Source organism: Psammomys obesus, unplaced genomic scaffold (genome assembly GCF_907164565.1).
Source record: "Psammomys obesus unplaced genomic scaffold, mPsaObe1.curated_primary_1811, whole genome shotgun sequence".
NCBI classification, from domain to species: domain Eukaryota; kingdom Metazoa; phylum Chordata; class Mammalia; order Rodentia; family Muridae; genus Psammomys; species Psammomys obesus.
Window position 1 is genome coordinate 13,025,076 of NW_026596088.1, and position 15,313 is coordinate 13,040,388.

Below are 15,313 nucleotides of genomic sequence, written 5' to 3' on the forward strand. Positions count from 1 at the left end.
CTCTCTTTCTCTCTTTCTCTCTTTCTCTCTTTCTCTCTTTCTCTCTTTCTCTCTTTCTCTCTTTCTCTCTTTCTCTCTTTCTCTCTTCCTCTCTTTCTCTCTTTCTCTCTTTCTCTCTTTCTTTCTTTCTTTCTTTCTTAATATGCACTACCATGCCTGACAATAGCTGATAAATTCTGCTATTGCTGATGTGTTTTGAAAGAATATATCAGAGCAAGGCTAACTTTAGACTTTATGTACTAATATTGGAATGTCCCTTCACCAAAATAATTTTATGGTAGAATACAATGGACTACTTTATCAGGAGACCTGGGTTCTCTACTAATTACCGTCAGTAGTTAGCTCTGAGACCTTCACTTTAAGTTCCTTAATTACCTAAACTTCTTTTCATCTATAAAATAATAAAGATTCTTAGAGTTGTTACATACACGAGAAATTTAAGGCAACATGTTAAAAAAAACAGCAACTGTATCATAGCCCATTGATAGCTAAAAGGGTGGTTGGTTGGTGAAGTTATTTGTACATTTCATTTTAGAGGGATAAATGTTGTTTTGGTTCACATTTTAGGGGAAGAGATGAAGAGGGGGAATGAGGTCCAGTGAGCTAGACAGTGTCCTGTCTGTTTTCTATTAAGGAATTGTTCAGAAAAAATGAAAATTCTCCCTTAATAGAATCAGAAATGAGGGTCAAAATTGTTTTATTATGTTGTTTAGTATCATATAAGTAGTAAGTGGTGGTTTGGAATTCACATCAGATCAGAATTAGCGACTGTAAATTTGTTCTTCCTGCAGAGCTCCATGTTCCAAAATCCCTCAGGAGTAAGGCCTTCTGTATAAAGTTATTGACTATCTCAATGTAACTTTACTGTTGATATTATTAAATCAGTGTTTCCAATTGGCTTTTAGATCCCAATTGTAGAATCAGAAATAAAGAAAGAAGCTGGTGAGTTAAAACCAGAAGAAGAAATAACTGTTGGGCCAGTTCAGAAGTTGGTTACAGAGATGGGTACCTATGCCACTCAGAGTGCGCTCAGCAGTTCTAGACCTACCAAGAAAGAAGAAGACAGGTAACAGCTCTGCCCCACCAGCTAACTGGACTATTACTCCTGGGGTGGCAGTTGTGTGGCTTCTTTCTCTACTAGTTTTTGATGCTTAAGTGAAAGTATTTGCCATTTAAGGCAAATACTTGAAAGACAGTATGTGTGTAAGGTTTCTGGGAGTCATCTGTGGCTTTAGATTTTAGTTTTCCTGTTTTCACTGACATAAATGTTCTTTTAAAACTTACTATACTCACATAGAAATGCTATGTTGATATGTAAGTCTGGTTGTTTGTTAATATCAGAAAAATATTTTGAATTTTTTTCTCTTTTTCTTTTCATTTTCTTTTTTTGTTTTTTTTTGTTTTGTTTTGTTTTTTCCCTTTATTATACATTTCTTTCTTGGAATAGAACTCAAGGCTGATCACATTCTGGGTTAGTGCTCTGCCTCTAAGGTTATAGTTCCAGTACAAATTGTCCAATCCTAATTGATAATTCACATATCTTTTTTTACCTCTTTATTTTGCTTTCTTTGTTTATAATAAGATGAGAAAGATGATGGTACAATGCTATTGAATACTTCTTACTTACTAGAAACCACACTAAATAGTTTATCAAGACAGCAGCCTTTGAGAGTGTACTGTCTTCATTTTCAAGAAGAGGAATTTCAGACCGAGAGAGCGAGCCCTGTAAGCAACCCTGTGAAAGACTGTATACGCTGGTGCTTGAGGAAGCTTATTAGCTCCAGTACATCTATTCTTAATTAAACAGCCTTTTCTTTCTGTTCTTTGGATTGTTACTTGAGAAAAATGTTAGTTATATGTTCTTCTGTTTCATTCTGAGAACTAATGAGGCATTTAACTAAGGTCCTTATCACTAAAGAGAGAAATTAGTGGCTTACCTGAACCATTTATGCAGAAGCTATGTGCTGCCGGAGGACTTGTTGAGTTTCATGTTTGTTGATTTCTTTGCAGACCACCCTTAAGAGGGTTCCTCCTGGATGGAGATTTCTTTGTTGCTGCCTCCCTTGCCACAACTTTGACCAAGATTGCATTACGCTATGTAGCATTGATTCAAGAGAAGAAAAAGCAAAATGTATGTTCATTTATTGTATATTTACCCACTAATTGATTATTAAATGTTTACTCCATTGAACAGTGAAAAATTTAAAAGTCAATGCTAAAGGTCATAAAAGAGCTTGTGGCTTAGTAGGAGAACCAGACATAGTAGTAATATAACATGACTATAAAATTGACAAAATAATAGAGAAATAATAATATGATTAGTCTGATGAGGGGGTTGTGAGGGGTCATGAAGTCACTTCTGTAAGCTAGGGTTAGTCATTGGCCATAAAAATAATGGCCTTTTGTCATTAGCATCTGTGATGTTGCCTACTTTATCTCAAAATGTCTTGTAAGTAGTTCCTACCTATAGTTGGTACCTAATTACAGCTTCTGACATTTCTGAGTATACTCTTTCATTCTTCCTCACCAGCCTTTTGTATTGTCCTATATTTTATTCCCATGTATCCCTCATAAACTTTATGATGCATTATTAATATTCTGTTGTAAATAGCAGTCTTTTTAAAAAGTAAGGGCAAACAAAGTAATGGGCTTTATGATTGCATTTTTATACATGTCGTTATATTTGTTCTAATTCAACCCCCCAGGCCTCACTCATCCCCCCTCCTCTGTCTCTCTTCTGGCTGGTTTTCTTCCTAAATAATGTCTCCCTTCTGCTTTCATGGCACATGAATTCCACTACTCTGCTTTACTCCTTCCCTTAAGATCTTTCTTCTTCTGTCATGATCCCCTATCTGGTTTTATGACCCCCCCTCCAAAAAAAAAAAAAAAAAAAGAAAAGAAAAAAAAAACATTTTAAATCTTGGTCCCATACTGAAAGAAAGCATAGTATTTGTCTTTCTGAGTTTGGCTTATTTTGCTTCATAAACCCTCTTTTTAGAAAAATAATCATAATTGTTGCCAGTGTTGTGACATATACCTGTAAATCCTAGCACTTACGGGTGCCTGCTTTGGCAGGCAAATCAGTGTCAGAAGCTAGCCTGAACTACATAATGAGAGTTTGTCTCAAAAAGAAAAGAAAAATATAAATATCTCCTTTCCAATATTCTTTCTGGTGTCTGGATCAAGATGAGAAGTGTTTTACTCAGCGTTATAACAAACACTTCCCCATGTTTTTATAAATTTCTCCTAGTTTTTATAAACATGGAAGGCCTAGTCATAGTCATAATATTTAATACCTTTGTAATCCAAGCATCCAACTGTGTTTATCTCAAGAGTCCAAATTGATTTCCTCAGTGGTTGTATCACTTGTAAATAATAGGAGAAAGTTTATTGGTATCAGCTTAAGGAGCCAGATTTCTTGCAATGTCTAACTTAGTTGTGCTACATACAAAGAAGAATGCTTGATTTTTCTCTGTCTCCTTAGCATGCCTGCATTTGTGCCATTTCCCTCTCCATTTTCTGTGTGAATAGGAGTGTCCTTGAATCACAGACCTTATGGGAGAGAATGTGTGTTTACTTTCATGGTAGGGTAGGTCCTCACACTTGTGTTGCAAGCATTCTCCCAGTTGCACCATCTCCCTCTGTCCCCCTTCACTTACAGTTTTGAAAGATTGGTTTTGTTTTCTCCCAGCATTGTTAGAGGTGTAGCTCCCATTGTCTTCTGCCTTCCTAGTGAGCAATCTTCTGTCACACCTCTGCCTGTGCATGGCTGATTTTATATGTTTTTTGTTTGTTTGTTTGTTTGTTTTTATCATGGGTTTCAGCAATTTGATTTGCCAATGGCTTAATATGTTTGTTTGTTTGTTTATTTTTCCCCATGGTCCCACTATGCTTCATTGAGCGTTGGGGTCTGAGTTTATAGTTCTTATAAATTTAGGAAGTTTCTGATCATAGTTTTCTCAGACATCGTTCTTAAGACTCCTACTTCTCTTCCTTCTTCTGAAGGCAGGATACAGCCTTGGGGACTTAAACATATTTCTCTGCTGGTTCTTCCCCTGGCCCCAGTGGTTTTTTCATACATGTACATAAGTGAGTCCTCAGCTAAAGACAGTTTGTTAAGGGCATAGAGCATCTGTGTCAGGATAATAAACATGAGATTAAAAATAGAAGTTGGACTTCACATGTGTGTTTGTTTTTTTTTTTTTAATAGTAGGCCCAATAATTTCAATATGAAGTCTGAGGGGGGAAAAAAAAATCATTGAAAGCTGCAATATAAAAATGAAGATATCAAAACAGGTGACTGTACTTACTGTCACCAAGAATGGCACAGCCTCACATGATGTGCCTCCTAATGCAGTACATTTAGGAATGTAAAACAGCACCTGCTCAGAAGCGCAGCCAAGAGTAATAAGCTGTCTGGTGTTTTGTTGGTTTGTTTAATTTATGTGTATGTATGTGTGTCTCTTGTCTTTACTTGTACCATATGCATACAGTGCCCACAGGGCCAGAAGAACCATCAGATCCTCTGATACAGGAATTTCAGGTGGTTGTGAGCCTCTGAGTTAACCAGGGTCCTATGCAAGAGAGCAGTGTCTTAACCACCAAGACATTTCTTCATATTGGCTCTTAAAAAAAACAAAAAAAAAAAAACAAAAAACAAAAAAACAAAAAAAAAAAACTTGTGTGATTAAAAACAAATAGGAAAGCGGGAAGGTGGTAGCACACAGCCTTAATGCAAGCACTAAGAATTAATTCTAGCATTGGAAGGCAGAAGCTGTTGGATCTCTGTGAGTTTGAGGCCAGCCTGGTCTGCAGAGTTCCAAGATAGCCAGTGCTACACAGAGAAACCATGTCTTAAAAAAACAAAGAAAATGGACAAACAAAAACAGACAGGTCTAGTTTAAGAGAGACTGAAGAGAATAGTGGTTGATAAAATCTGTGAAGCTGATCCTGGGTTTAAAAGTAAAAGAAAAAGATTTTGAGATGATGTAGGAAGATTTATTTACATATATTTGCGGATTGCTCCATTTCTCAAATAATAAATTAATACTCTGATTTTATAGAAATTGTACTTATTCGTAGTAAATAGGTGCTAATATGTTTATGAAGAGAGGAATCTTGTGTTGTCTAGCTAGCCAAAGTGTGAGTTAATAAGAAAGCAAATATGGAGGTTTGAGAGCTAGCTTAATCCGTAAAGTGCCTGTCACACAATCTTGAGGACCTGAGCTCTGCCCCTTGCACCCTAGCAACCTTGTAATCTGAATAGAGACAGAGACAAGCAGTATCCCTGGGGCTTGGCCAACCAGACTAAGCCTAACCATTGAGCCTCAAGGCCCTGTCTCAAAAAGCAAGGTGATATTACCTGAGGGTGACCTCTGCCTCCACATGGATGCCCTGACATGAAAGAGAACACACAGAAAGCCTATAAGGCTAAACAGTCAACAGTTGCTGAAGCACATTGTTTTTTTTCAGCTTTTCTGTTTAAAAAGAAAACTATTAAAAAATCGTTGGTATTTTTCAACCACGTGTCAGTGAAGACTTAGCAGGCTGACAAAACAAAACAGGAAGAAGGATATGGGAATAACTAGGGAAATAAAATCTAGCCAGTTTGTCTAATTCAGGTGAATTCTTGAATTGTATGTAGATTATATTTGAATGACATTATTGCAGTTGGAGAATTGTAGCAATAACCAGTTTCTCTACTTTTGTAGTCTTTCGTTGCTGAGGCTATGTTGCTCATGGCAACTATCCTTCATTTGGGAAAATCCTCTCTTCCTAAGAAGCCAATTACTGATGATGATGTAGACCGAATATCCCTGTGCCTCAAGGTCTTATCTGAATGCTCACCTTTAATGAATGACATTTTTAATAAGGAGTGCAGACATTCTCTTTCCCAAATGTTGTCTGCCAAACTCGAGGAAGAGAAACTATCCCAAAAGGTAAGGTATATATGGATAGTTCATAGAGTGCTTTATAAGTTTTTTCCTACGTAATTTTATTGGTTTTTCAGTCTCTGTGTAAGTCTATCTCCTTAAAAGGTTTGTGAAAAGCTATTGTTCTTTCCATGTAAAAAGACATGTGCATTGCTTTTTCAACACAGAAAGAATCTGAAAAGAGGAATGTAACAGTACAACCTGATGACCCCATTTCCTTCATGCAACTAACTGCAAAGAATGAAATGAACTGCAAGGAAGATCAGTTTCAGCTGAGTTTGTTGGCAGCAATGGGTAATACACAGAGGAAAGAGGCAGCAGATCCCCTAGCATCCAAACTTAACAAGGTAACACAGATTCAGATATTTGACTATTTTGCTTGTTCATTTTAGGTGGGGTCTCACTGTGTAGCCCTTGGTAACCTGGAACTAACTTCATAGACCAAACTTGTTCCAAACTCATAGAGATCTGCTGACCTCTTTCCCAGGTGCTGAGATCAAAGGCTGTGCCACCATGCCCAACTGAAGATTTATTTAATATGGCTACTTAAGAATAAGTGGTTGGTCCTGCTATGAATATGGGATTTGTTGTTGTTTTAATTAAATAACTAGTTACATAAAATTGAGTTCATGGGACCTTGAAAGAGAGAGAGAGAGAATGTGTGTGTGTGTGTGTGTCTGTCTGTCTGTCTGTCTGTCTGTCCGGGACCTTGGTGATGGCAGGTAAACTACCATTAAGCTGTACCTCCAGTTCTAGCATCAGTTTTTACCAGGTCCCTGTGATTTTTAGGTCCATGATACTTCATTTGAACCAGGCATGGTGGTACATGTCTATAATATCAGCACTTACAGAAAGATTACACTGTCAAAGACAGTCTGGGCTACCTAGTTAAACAGTTATCTCTCCCCTGTCAGATGAGTGTCAAGTTGGTTTGACCATTAAAGAAAAATGTCAGTAACAGAATCATAAATGCTAAAACATTTTCTCATAAAGCTGAGAATTTGCACTTGCAAAGCAGAGACAGCAAGATCACAAGTTTGAGGCCAGCCTGGACTCTAATAACAAGACTTTGCTTCAAAAAACAACAAATTAGGAGCTGGAGAGATGGCTCAGAGGTTAAGAGCACTGGCTGCTCTTCCAGAGGTCATGAGTTCAATTCCCAGCAACCACCTGGTGGCTCACAACCATCTATAATGAAATCTGGTGCCCTCTTCTGGCATGCAGGTGTACATGCAGGCAGAACATTGTATACATAATAAATTAATTAATTAAAACAAAAAACAAATTAGGTCTTGTTAGCAACAATCTTACACTTTTTTTAATTTCTCTTTTAATTGTAAAAATTACAGAACATAAAATTTACTGTTTTAACCTGGTCTTTTTTCCTGCATTCCACTGCTGAGGTTTGAAACCAGGACTCTGCTAGGAATTGAACTCTGCTGCTGAGCTCTCTTGCTCATAATTGGATAGTTATCTCCAGAACTTCTCTATCTCATGAAACTATACCCATTAAACAGTAATGCCCCATCCGCATTTCCTGCTGCTTCTGGCAGCTATCAGACCACTTTCTCTTTCTCTTTTTAGCTCTTTCTAGTTTTCATAAAGGTGGAATTGCTGTGGTTTTGTTCTTTTTGACTGTTGTTTTTCACTGAGTATAAAATAACATCATTATTCAGCATGCTTACAGCATATGAACAATTTTCTTTAAAAAGACTTGTTTTTAACACTTTTTATTGGTTTGATGAGTTGGGCTGTGTACTCTATCGGTGGAGCTAAGATTGTCCAGCTTGGCAGCAAGTACCTTAATCCACTGAGCCACCACATACACTTGAGGTCAGAGCACAGCCTAACAGGATTTGATTTTCTCCTGCCTGTGGATCCTGGGAGTGAACTCATCAGGCTAAATTGTTTCATTCATTTGATTATGTCTGTTTTTGTTTTGACAGGTCACCCAGTTGACAGGTTTCTCAGATCCTGTGTACGCAGAAGCTTATGTTCATGTCAATCAATATGATATTGTCCTGGATGTTCTTGTTGTAAACCAAACCAGTGATACTTTGCAGAACTGCACATTAGAGTTAGCTACTCTAGGTGAGAAAATTTATCCTAGGAAAGATTTTTTTTTTTTATTAACCAGTCATTGATATGTTCCTTTTATTTTAATTTTAGTTTATAATTTGAGAAAGGGTCTCTTCTGTGTAGTTTTGGCTGGTCTGGAACCTGCTATATAGATCAGCCTGGTCTTGAACTAACAGAGATCCACCTGCCTCTGCCTTCCAAGTGCTGGGAATGTACCATCTTGCCTGACTATTTTTTTTTCATATTTCTTTAAAAATTTTTTAAAATTATTATTTATTTACAATTTATTCACTGTGTATCCTGGCTATAGTCCCTTCCCTCATCTCCTCCCAGTCCTACCCTCTCTCCCTCTTCTCCCTGCTATGTTCTCCCCTACTCCACTGATAAGGAAGGTCTTCCTCCCTACTATCTGACCTTACCCTATCAGGTCTCATTAGGACTGTCTGGATCCTCTTTATGGCCTAAAGATTTTTATGTAATAGATCTTTGTGATGAATTACTAAGAAAGTGTCATAGCTTTCAATATAAAGAGTATAATGTTGTTTAATCAAGGCTATTTAAGGTTTAAAATTTTGTCTCCTTAAACTACCAGTTTGTTTACTTTTGCCATACTGACTGACTTATGCTCTTTGTTTGACTCGGTGGGTTTCGTTCTGAGTTTGATGCAGTAGCTGTTTGAATTTGTAGAGTGCAGACCTAGCATGCATAAGGCTTGGGCTCAGTCTCCAGCACCACACTCACCCAACATGATGGTGCTTGCTTGTGCTCCCATCACTTGGGTGGAGGCAGCAATGTCAGGAATTCAAGGCTATTCCCAGCCACACCACTATTTCCTAACCAGCTTAGGCTACACAACACCCTGTCTGAAATAACCAAAACCACACTTATCAAGTACTTTACTTAGTTAAAAATTTAAATTGCCTTGGTAGGAACTCAGTATTTTCTGTTACCTGCTACGTGTGGCCGAAGCATTGCATCACTATTTGCATTTTTTAACATGTGGGATTTTTCTTCTTGATAAAGACATGTGGGTTAGATTCTCTGTAATTACTTCTGCATCTAGTTTTGAAAATGGAAAATATGTACAGAACAGTGTAGTGTTTCCAGAGTCCATGTAGCTTATTCAACAGTTAGGGGACACTAGGATATCAGAGAAATTATGCTTTGCCCTACCTTCAGTGAGCCATGCCTCAGAGTGTACAGGTCTAGTGAAGGTATCTTACCCTTTTGTAATGGTGTAAGTAGGTTAAGCTTTCTGAGAAGTTCCTAATCATTCATTGAAACAAAAGGGTATATTCATAGTACCCCTCCTCGTGAATATAATTATTCTGTGTAGAATAGAGAATTATGCCTATTGCCTTTCATTAGATGTTGTGTAGATTAATATGATTGCCAAGGATATTAGATTTTCTTAGTTTTTCCTCATAATATTTGGATCACACACATTTCATTTTTCTAGAAACTATTAACTTGCATATGTTCAAATGCTATTTTATGATTAATGTATATGCTTTTAACTGTATCCAAACTTTTTTTTCTCCTAGGGGATCTGAAACTTGTGGAAAAACCATCTCCTTTGACTCTTGCTCCTCATGATTTTGCAAATATAAAGGCTAATGTCAAGGTAGCATCAACAGAAAATGGAATAATTTTTGGCAATATAGGTATGGCTTTGTTTTATGATAGTTGAATGTTTTTTATTAAAGAATTTGGTAGTATGAAGTTGTGGACATGGCTTGAGGGTAGAACACGAATCCTTTTGGTAACCAAGTATTGTTTTATGTTCTAGATATACCAGAATGAGCTAGATGGAGGAGTCAGTCCTTAAAAAACTACTAGGCAATTCTCAAGTTTTCTCTGAGAGTAAAACGAGAAGTTAGAAGAAAAGTCAATCAGATTATAACTTTAAATTTATTTAGATTTTGTTTGGGGGGAGGTGGGAAGGATTGGATTTTTTTTTTAAATATATATATAGTGTTCTGTCAGCTGCATGCCAGAAGGGCATCAAGTCTCATTATAGAGACTCATTATAACCCACCCTGTGGTTGCTGGAGCCATCTCTCCAGCCCAAGGGGATTGGATTTTTGAGACAGGGTTTCTCTGTATAGCCCTGGCTATCCTGTAACTCAGGCTGGCCACAAACTTAGAGATCTGGGTGTGTACCATCCCAGCCATCCCAGAGACATGTAACCTTTCTTTTTTCCTCTTTTTAGTTTTTGTTGTTGTTCTGTTTTGTTTTTTGAGACAGTGTTTCTCTGTGTAGCTTCCGCTGTCCTCTGTTGATCAGGCTGGTCTCAAACTCATAGCGATCCACCTGCCTCTGCTTCTCTGAGTGTTGGGATTACAAGTATGTGCTACTACCCTCAGCTGTTGAATATATATATAATATATATATTTCAGATTTGTTCATTATTTATACAGTATTCTGCCTGCATGTGTGCCTACAGGCCAGAAGAGGGCACCAGATCTCATTATAGATGGTTATGCTGGGAATTGAACTCAGGATCTTTGGAAGAACAGCCAGTGCTCTTAACCTCTGAGTCATCTTTCCATCCCACTGATAATCTTATTAAATTCCAGCAACATATATCCAGATATTAGAGGAAAAAGTTTGGGTTTATAACAGAGTCCTAACTATGAGAATACTGAAATACTTGCATAGCTAGTGCAGTACCTGGCCCACCATAGCTGCTATGTAAGTATTTACCAACTGCAACTGTTCACTTAACAACAAAAGACCTTTAAAGTGTATCTGAGCCTAAGTCCTGAGCCTTAAGTCCTGTTGCTTATCAACGTGTCCTGGGACAACTTATTGACTTCTCTGCTTTCCCAATTGTGAGATGGAAAGTAGTAAGATAGAATTGATGGGAGTGGTTCAATAGGTAATATTTATAAAGCATTTAGAATGTAGTATATGTAAATAGTTGCTAATATGATTATTTGTATTTTTAACTAACATCCACCCTTTGACTGGGGTTCTATGTGTGTGTCTTACAGTTTATGATGTCTCTGGAGCAGCAAGTGACAGAAACTGTGTGGTCCTTAGTGACATCCACATTGACATCATGGACTATATCCAGCCTGCAACGTGCACCGATGCCGAGTTCCGTCAGATGTGGGCCGAATTTGAATGGGAAAATAAAGTTAGTCTTTGAGAGGCTTCTTCTACCTGTCTTCCTCAAGACTAGTGATGAGGAGATTTTGAAGTTATTCCCACCAAAGGCGTGGAAGTAAAGAGCAAACAGTGCTTTAGTGGTTCCTGTTGTGGATTAACTAGAAAGGCAGTTGGTTTTGGAGTCGTCCATTGTCTTGCTCTGTAGTCAGTCAAGTCTCCAGGGCCTGACCTCCTGCCCTGTCTGCTCAGCACCTGCAGTACAGGTGTGCATTTCCACACCCAGTAGTCTTAGCTCTCTAGCCAATTTGGTTGAGACAGTGTAGACAAGATTCCCGTTTTCTGTGTCCAGATGAAAGTGTCATCCAGTGTCCTCCAGGCTATGCATAGTCTGTGGCCCTCTGGGAAACTTTGTTCCTTGAGTTTTGCTTGAACTCTGTATTTCCTCCGTGCTCTAGTGAAGTGCCTATGTAGCACTATGAAGCACTGCTGATGCCAGTTGCTTTCATAGGTGTCATTTGCTTTTTTATTGCCCGCTCTTCCCCTGCATGGTTGGAAGAAGGTTGTAGGATGAGATAGTAATAATGCAGTTCCACTGTAACGTTGACTGAGTCTTCTCCTCTGCAGGTGACAGTTAACACCAACATGACTGATCTGAATGACTATTTACAGCACATCCTAAAGTCAACCAACATGAAGTGCCTGACTCCAGAGAAGGTAGAACATAACTAGAAAATGCTAAACTTTGAAAGAGATTAGAGATTAGTACAGTAAATGGCTGCCTTTTGCTGTTTCCTGTGCTGTGTTTTTATAATAAAGCAGCACAGGAAAAAGTGTGCCCTCTGGAATATCTCAGAGAAGTTACCCACAAGATGTTTGATTTGCTTACCTCTTTCTGAACTCTGTCATCCTACTTTTTCATGATGATGTGACTTCACTGGAACAGTCAGATTACTTGGAGGTTTGGGCTTTTGTTTTTATTTTGTTGTCTTCTCTGCCTTTCAGATAGAGACTTTATTCCCCAAACATTTATTTTGATACTGGATTACCAAATGCCCCTCTCGTGGGCTAATTTTAAGTCAGAATAAATTTCCAAAACAGTGGCCTTCTGCTGTGTCTACATGAAGAAAGACTAGAACAAAGACAAAATGAAATTGAATCTCTAAGGATCTTTCTTTCTTTAAAAAGTTTGTGTTAATGCCATAATGTTCTAATAAAATGTCTGCTATTAACTGGGCATGTAGCTCAGTGAGAGGATGTTTGCTTAGCATCTCTCACTCTCTCGCTCTCTCTCTCACACACACACACAGAACGAACATGTTTACTGCTAACTAGTAGGTTTTAGTTCATACATTAGTTTTTTCAATGACTTCTTTCTTTTTTGTGTGTGTGTGTTTGTTTGTTTGTTTGTTTGTTTGTTCTTCAAGACAGGGTTTCTCTGTGTAGCCTTTGCTGTCCTGGACTTTCTTTGTAGATCTGCCTGCCTCTGCCTCCCTGAGTGCTGGGATTAAAGGCATGCACCACCACACCCGGTGGCTTCTTCAATGATTTCTAAGTCCAACAAAAAAAGTCTTTCTCTGTGGACATTAAAAGCCTGGTACAGAAGGCAAAAAAGTAAATAAGCACTGAATATGTAAATACAAATTTGAATAAGTATGCTCTTTAAAGTCATGATTATTGAGTATAATATGCACAGGGAATCCTTACTTTTTACACATATATTTGTTTTGAGTTTTGGCAAACTCATAATGGCCTATACCCAGTACCATATAAGTAGAATTTTAGTAATAGTTTGCTTATGTATTTGAGTTTGCCAAGGTATAGTTCTCTAACAAAGTATTGAATTTGTCATACATTTCTCCCCAGGCCCTTTCTGGCTACTGTGGCTTCATGGCAGCCAACCTGTATGCTCGTTCTATATTTGGAGAGGATGCACTTGCAAATGTCAGCATTGAGAAGCCAGTTCACCAGGGACCCGATGCTGCTGTCACTGGCCATATAAGAATTCGTGCAAAGAGTCAGGTACTAACACCATTTTCTGAGCTGAATAAAGGGAGGAAGAATTCGTGTCTTATTTCGGTAATATATCTTCTCTCATAATCGTGTTTTGTGTGTGAAGTAAATACACACACATATATGCGTGGTACCTTCTGTACTTTAAATCATTTAAAATGGCTTACTCTAAGGTGCTGCCTAAAACATTGATTGCTGTGTGGTATTTGTGAAACAGATGTAGACTTTTGGCAGATATGGCATAAATCTAGTATTAATCAACATCACTAAAATTAATCTAGTGAAAGTTTTTGGAGTCTGTTTTGTACATGTTTTGTTTTATTGTTGAGTGTGATCTCATATGGAAGCTTAGTTAAACTTAGTTAACCTACTCTTTGGGCATTGTTTTCAGTAATTACATCTTTGTTGAGTCTGGGGAATTTTCTCCTAGCCTGTATAGGCCCTGGGTTAATCCCCAATGTCACAAATATTAGTTTAAAAAATATAAATATCTTCATTCTTCTTTACAGGGAATGGCCTTGAGCCTTGGAGATAAAATCAACCTGTCTCAAAAGAAGACTAGTCTATAAGAATGAACAAAAAGTCCTTGAAGGTTTATGGTTAAAATTTAGGTGTGGGCTTATTGGACTCCAACATCTTTTGTACTCTTTTCATGCTTTATGTTATATAGAATCTGAGTTCATGCTGAATGCATTCCAGCCAGTAATTTATAGCCTTTCCCCTAAATCAGGAATGAGTTTAAAATTATAGTTTGTCTTTTGTCTTAACAATTCTGAATGCTTGTCCTCAAAGTATATAATGTTTCTCATATGTACCAAGACCATTTTCACAGTACAATAAACAGATCTATTCATAATTTTTTGTTATTTTATAAATAAATTACTTAATTTTAGATTTGTATCGATGGGATTTTTTAACATAAGTCTAAATGTCCATTATAAATTTAAATTACTTTTTTAAGTATTACTGTTTGTATCTTTATGAAGAGAACTTACAAAGTCAGTGATCTAAAGTAGAACAGATACTGGTTGCGTGTATTGTTCCCTCATTTTCTAAAATAAGATCAGGGTCTTTTCTCAAACTCTGCTCCAGGGAGAAAGTATCCAAATCACTTGAGAAAAGGTGATTCATCTTTGACTTAAAGGAGCTATTAGAAACGCTGACATCAACATACTTTGTTTGATGATCCTGAATTATTATTGAAATTAGATAATCTAAAGTCAGTTTTAGAAATCATCCACATTTAACATTGGGTATCTGTGCTTGTTAGTAATTACAGTGGTTCTGGCCTGTTACTGACAGTACACTAGGAGGATTAACTTTAGGGATTCAACAAGCTGTCTTCAGATTGCCTGTTTTTTATTCTTCCCCTCCTGTTTATCACTTTCAGTGGGGCTGAGCAGCACACACACACCCTCATTACAATTTCACTTGAGTTTGTGAATGCAGTTTTCCCAGGAATGAGTGAGAAAGTCTGATCTTGTTGCTAAATCTCAATTTAAACTGTCATTCTTTGTCTTCCTTCTGGGGCTTCATCCTTCATTCCCCTAGGAGTCCATAGATAAGGTCTATGACAGAATGGAAGTAACATCTGTTTTCAATGAGAACAGAATGATTTGTTGGGCCTGTAAGAAGATTAATACTTTGTATGATGTCATAAATTTTGAAGCCACTTGCTGATTTAGTCAGTAAACCAGAGACTTACAGGACATTTGTAGTCCTAGAGCACTGAGATCTTTAAACACAGTCATAGCTGCCAACTAGGAGAGATATAAACACTGAGAGAAAGGAGTCATTTTGATACAGAGTCAAAGGGTGGAGATATTTGATGGGAGCTGAGGAATGAATGCATTAGATCCTTTCCCACACTTCATTCTTTTGAACATGGATTTCATTAAGTGACATTGGATATTCAAAAAGAAAAAGGGTTCAGAGCTAGTAACTTACGGAGAGCTGTATATGGTCCTTACTGGAGAGTCATAGTGCACCTTAGCATACCAAAGATTCTGAGAGGTTCTTCAGTGAAGAACACAGAATATCTTATTCTTCCTTTCAGCAAGGGATCCTTCACCATAGACACCTGTTGACATAGCCTGTGCAGTCATAGTCTCATATTCAAAGCCAGCTTGAAGTCTGAAGAAGCATGCATTAGGGCATCCTAGAGCACTTACTAATG

At 37.6% G+C, this 15,313-nt stretch overlaps 1 protein-coding gene across 2 annotated transcripts in view; it reads left to right on the forward strand.

Annotated features, from left to right (window-relative positions):
- Nucleotides 1-13,993, forward strand: part of Copb1 (COPI coat complex subunit beta 1) — a 37,064-nt gene extending 23,071 nt beyond the window's left edge. For both annotated transcript variants that reach the window (XM_055627544.1, XM_055627545.1), the window contains exons 13-22: nucleotides 906-1,066; nucleotides 2,011-2,131; nucleotides 5,712-5,939; nucleotides 6,101-6,280; nucleotides 7,880-8,024; nucleotides 9,557-9,676; nucleotides 11,010-11,155; nucleotides 11,752-11,841; nucleotides 12,991-13,146; nucleotides 13,647-13,993. In XM_055627544.1, coding sequence (XP_055483519.1) covers nucleotides 906-1,066; nucleotides 2,011-2,131; nucleotides 5,712-5,939; nucleotides 6,101-6,280; nucleotides 7,880-8,024; nucleotides 9,557-9,676; nucleotides 11,010-11,155; nucleotides 11,752-11,841; nucleotides 12,991-13,146; nucleotides 13,647-13,706 — 1,407 coding nt within the window. In that variant the 3' untranslated portion in view covers nucleotides 13,707-13,993. The remainder of the gene's footprint in view (nucleotides 1-905; nucleotides 1,067-2,010; nucleotides 2,132-5,711; nucleotides 5,940-6,100; nucleotides 6,281-7,879; nucleotides 8,025-9,556; nucleotides 9,677-11,009; nucleotides 11,156-11,751; nucleotides 11,842-12,990; nucleotides 13,147-13,646) is intronic.
- Nucleotides 13,994-15,313: the final 1,320 nt, after the last annotated feature.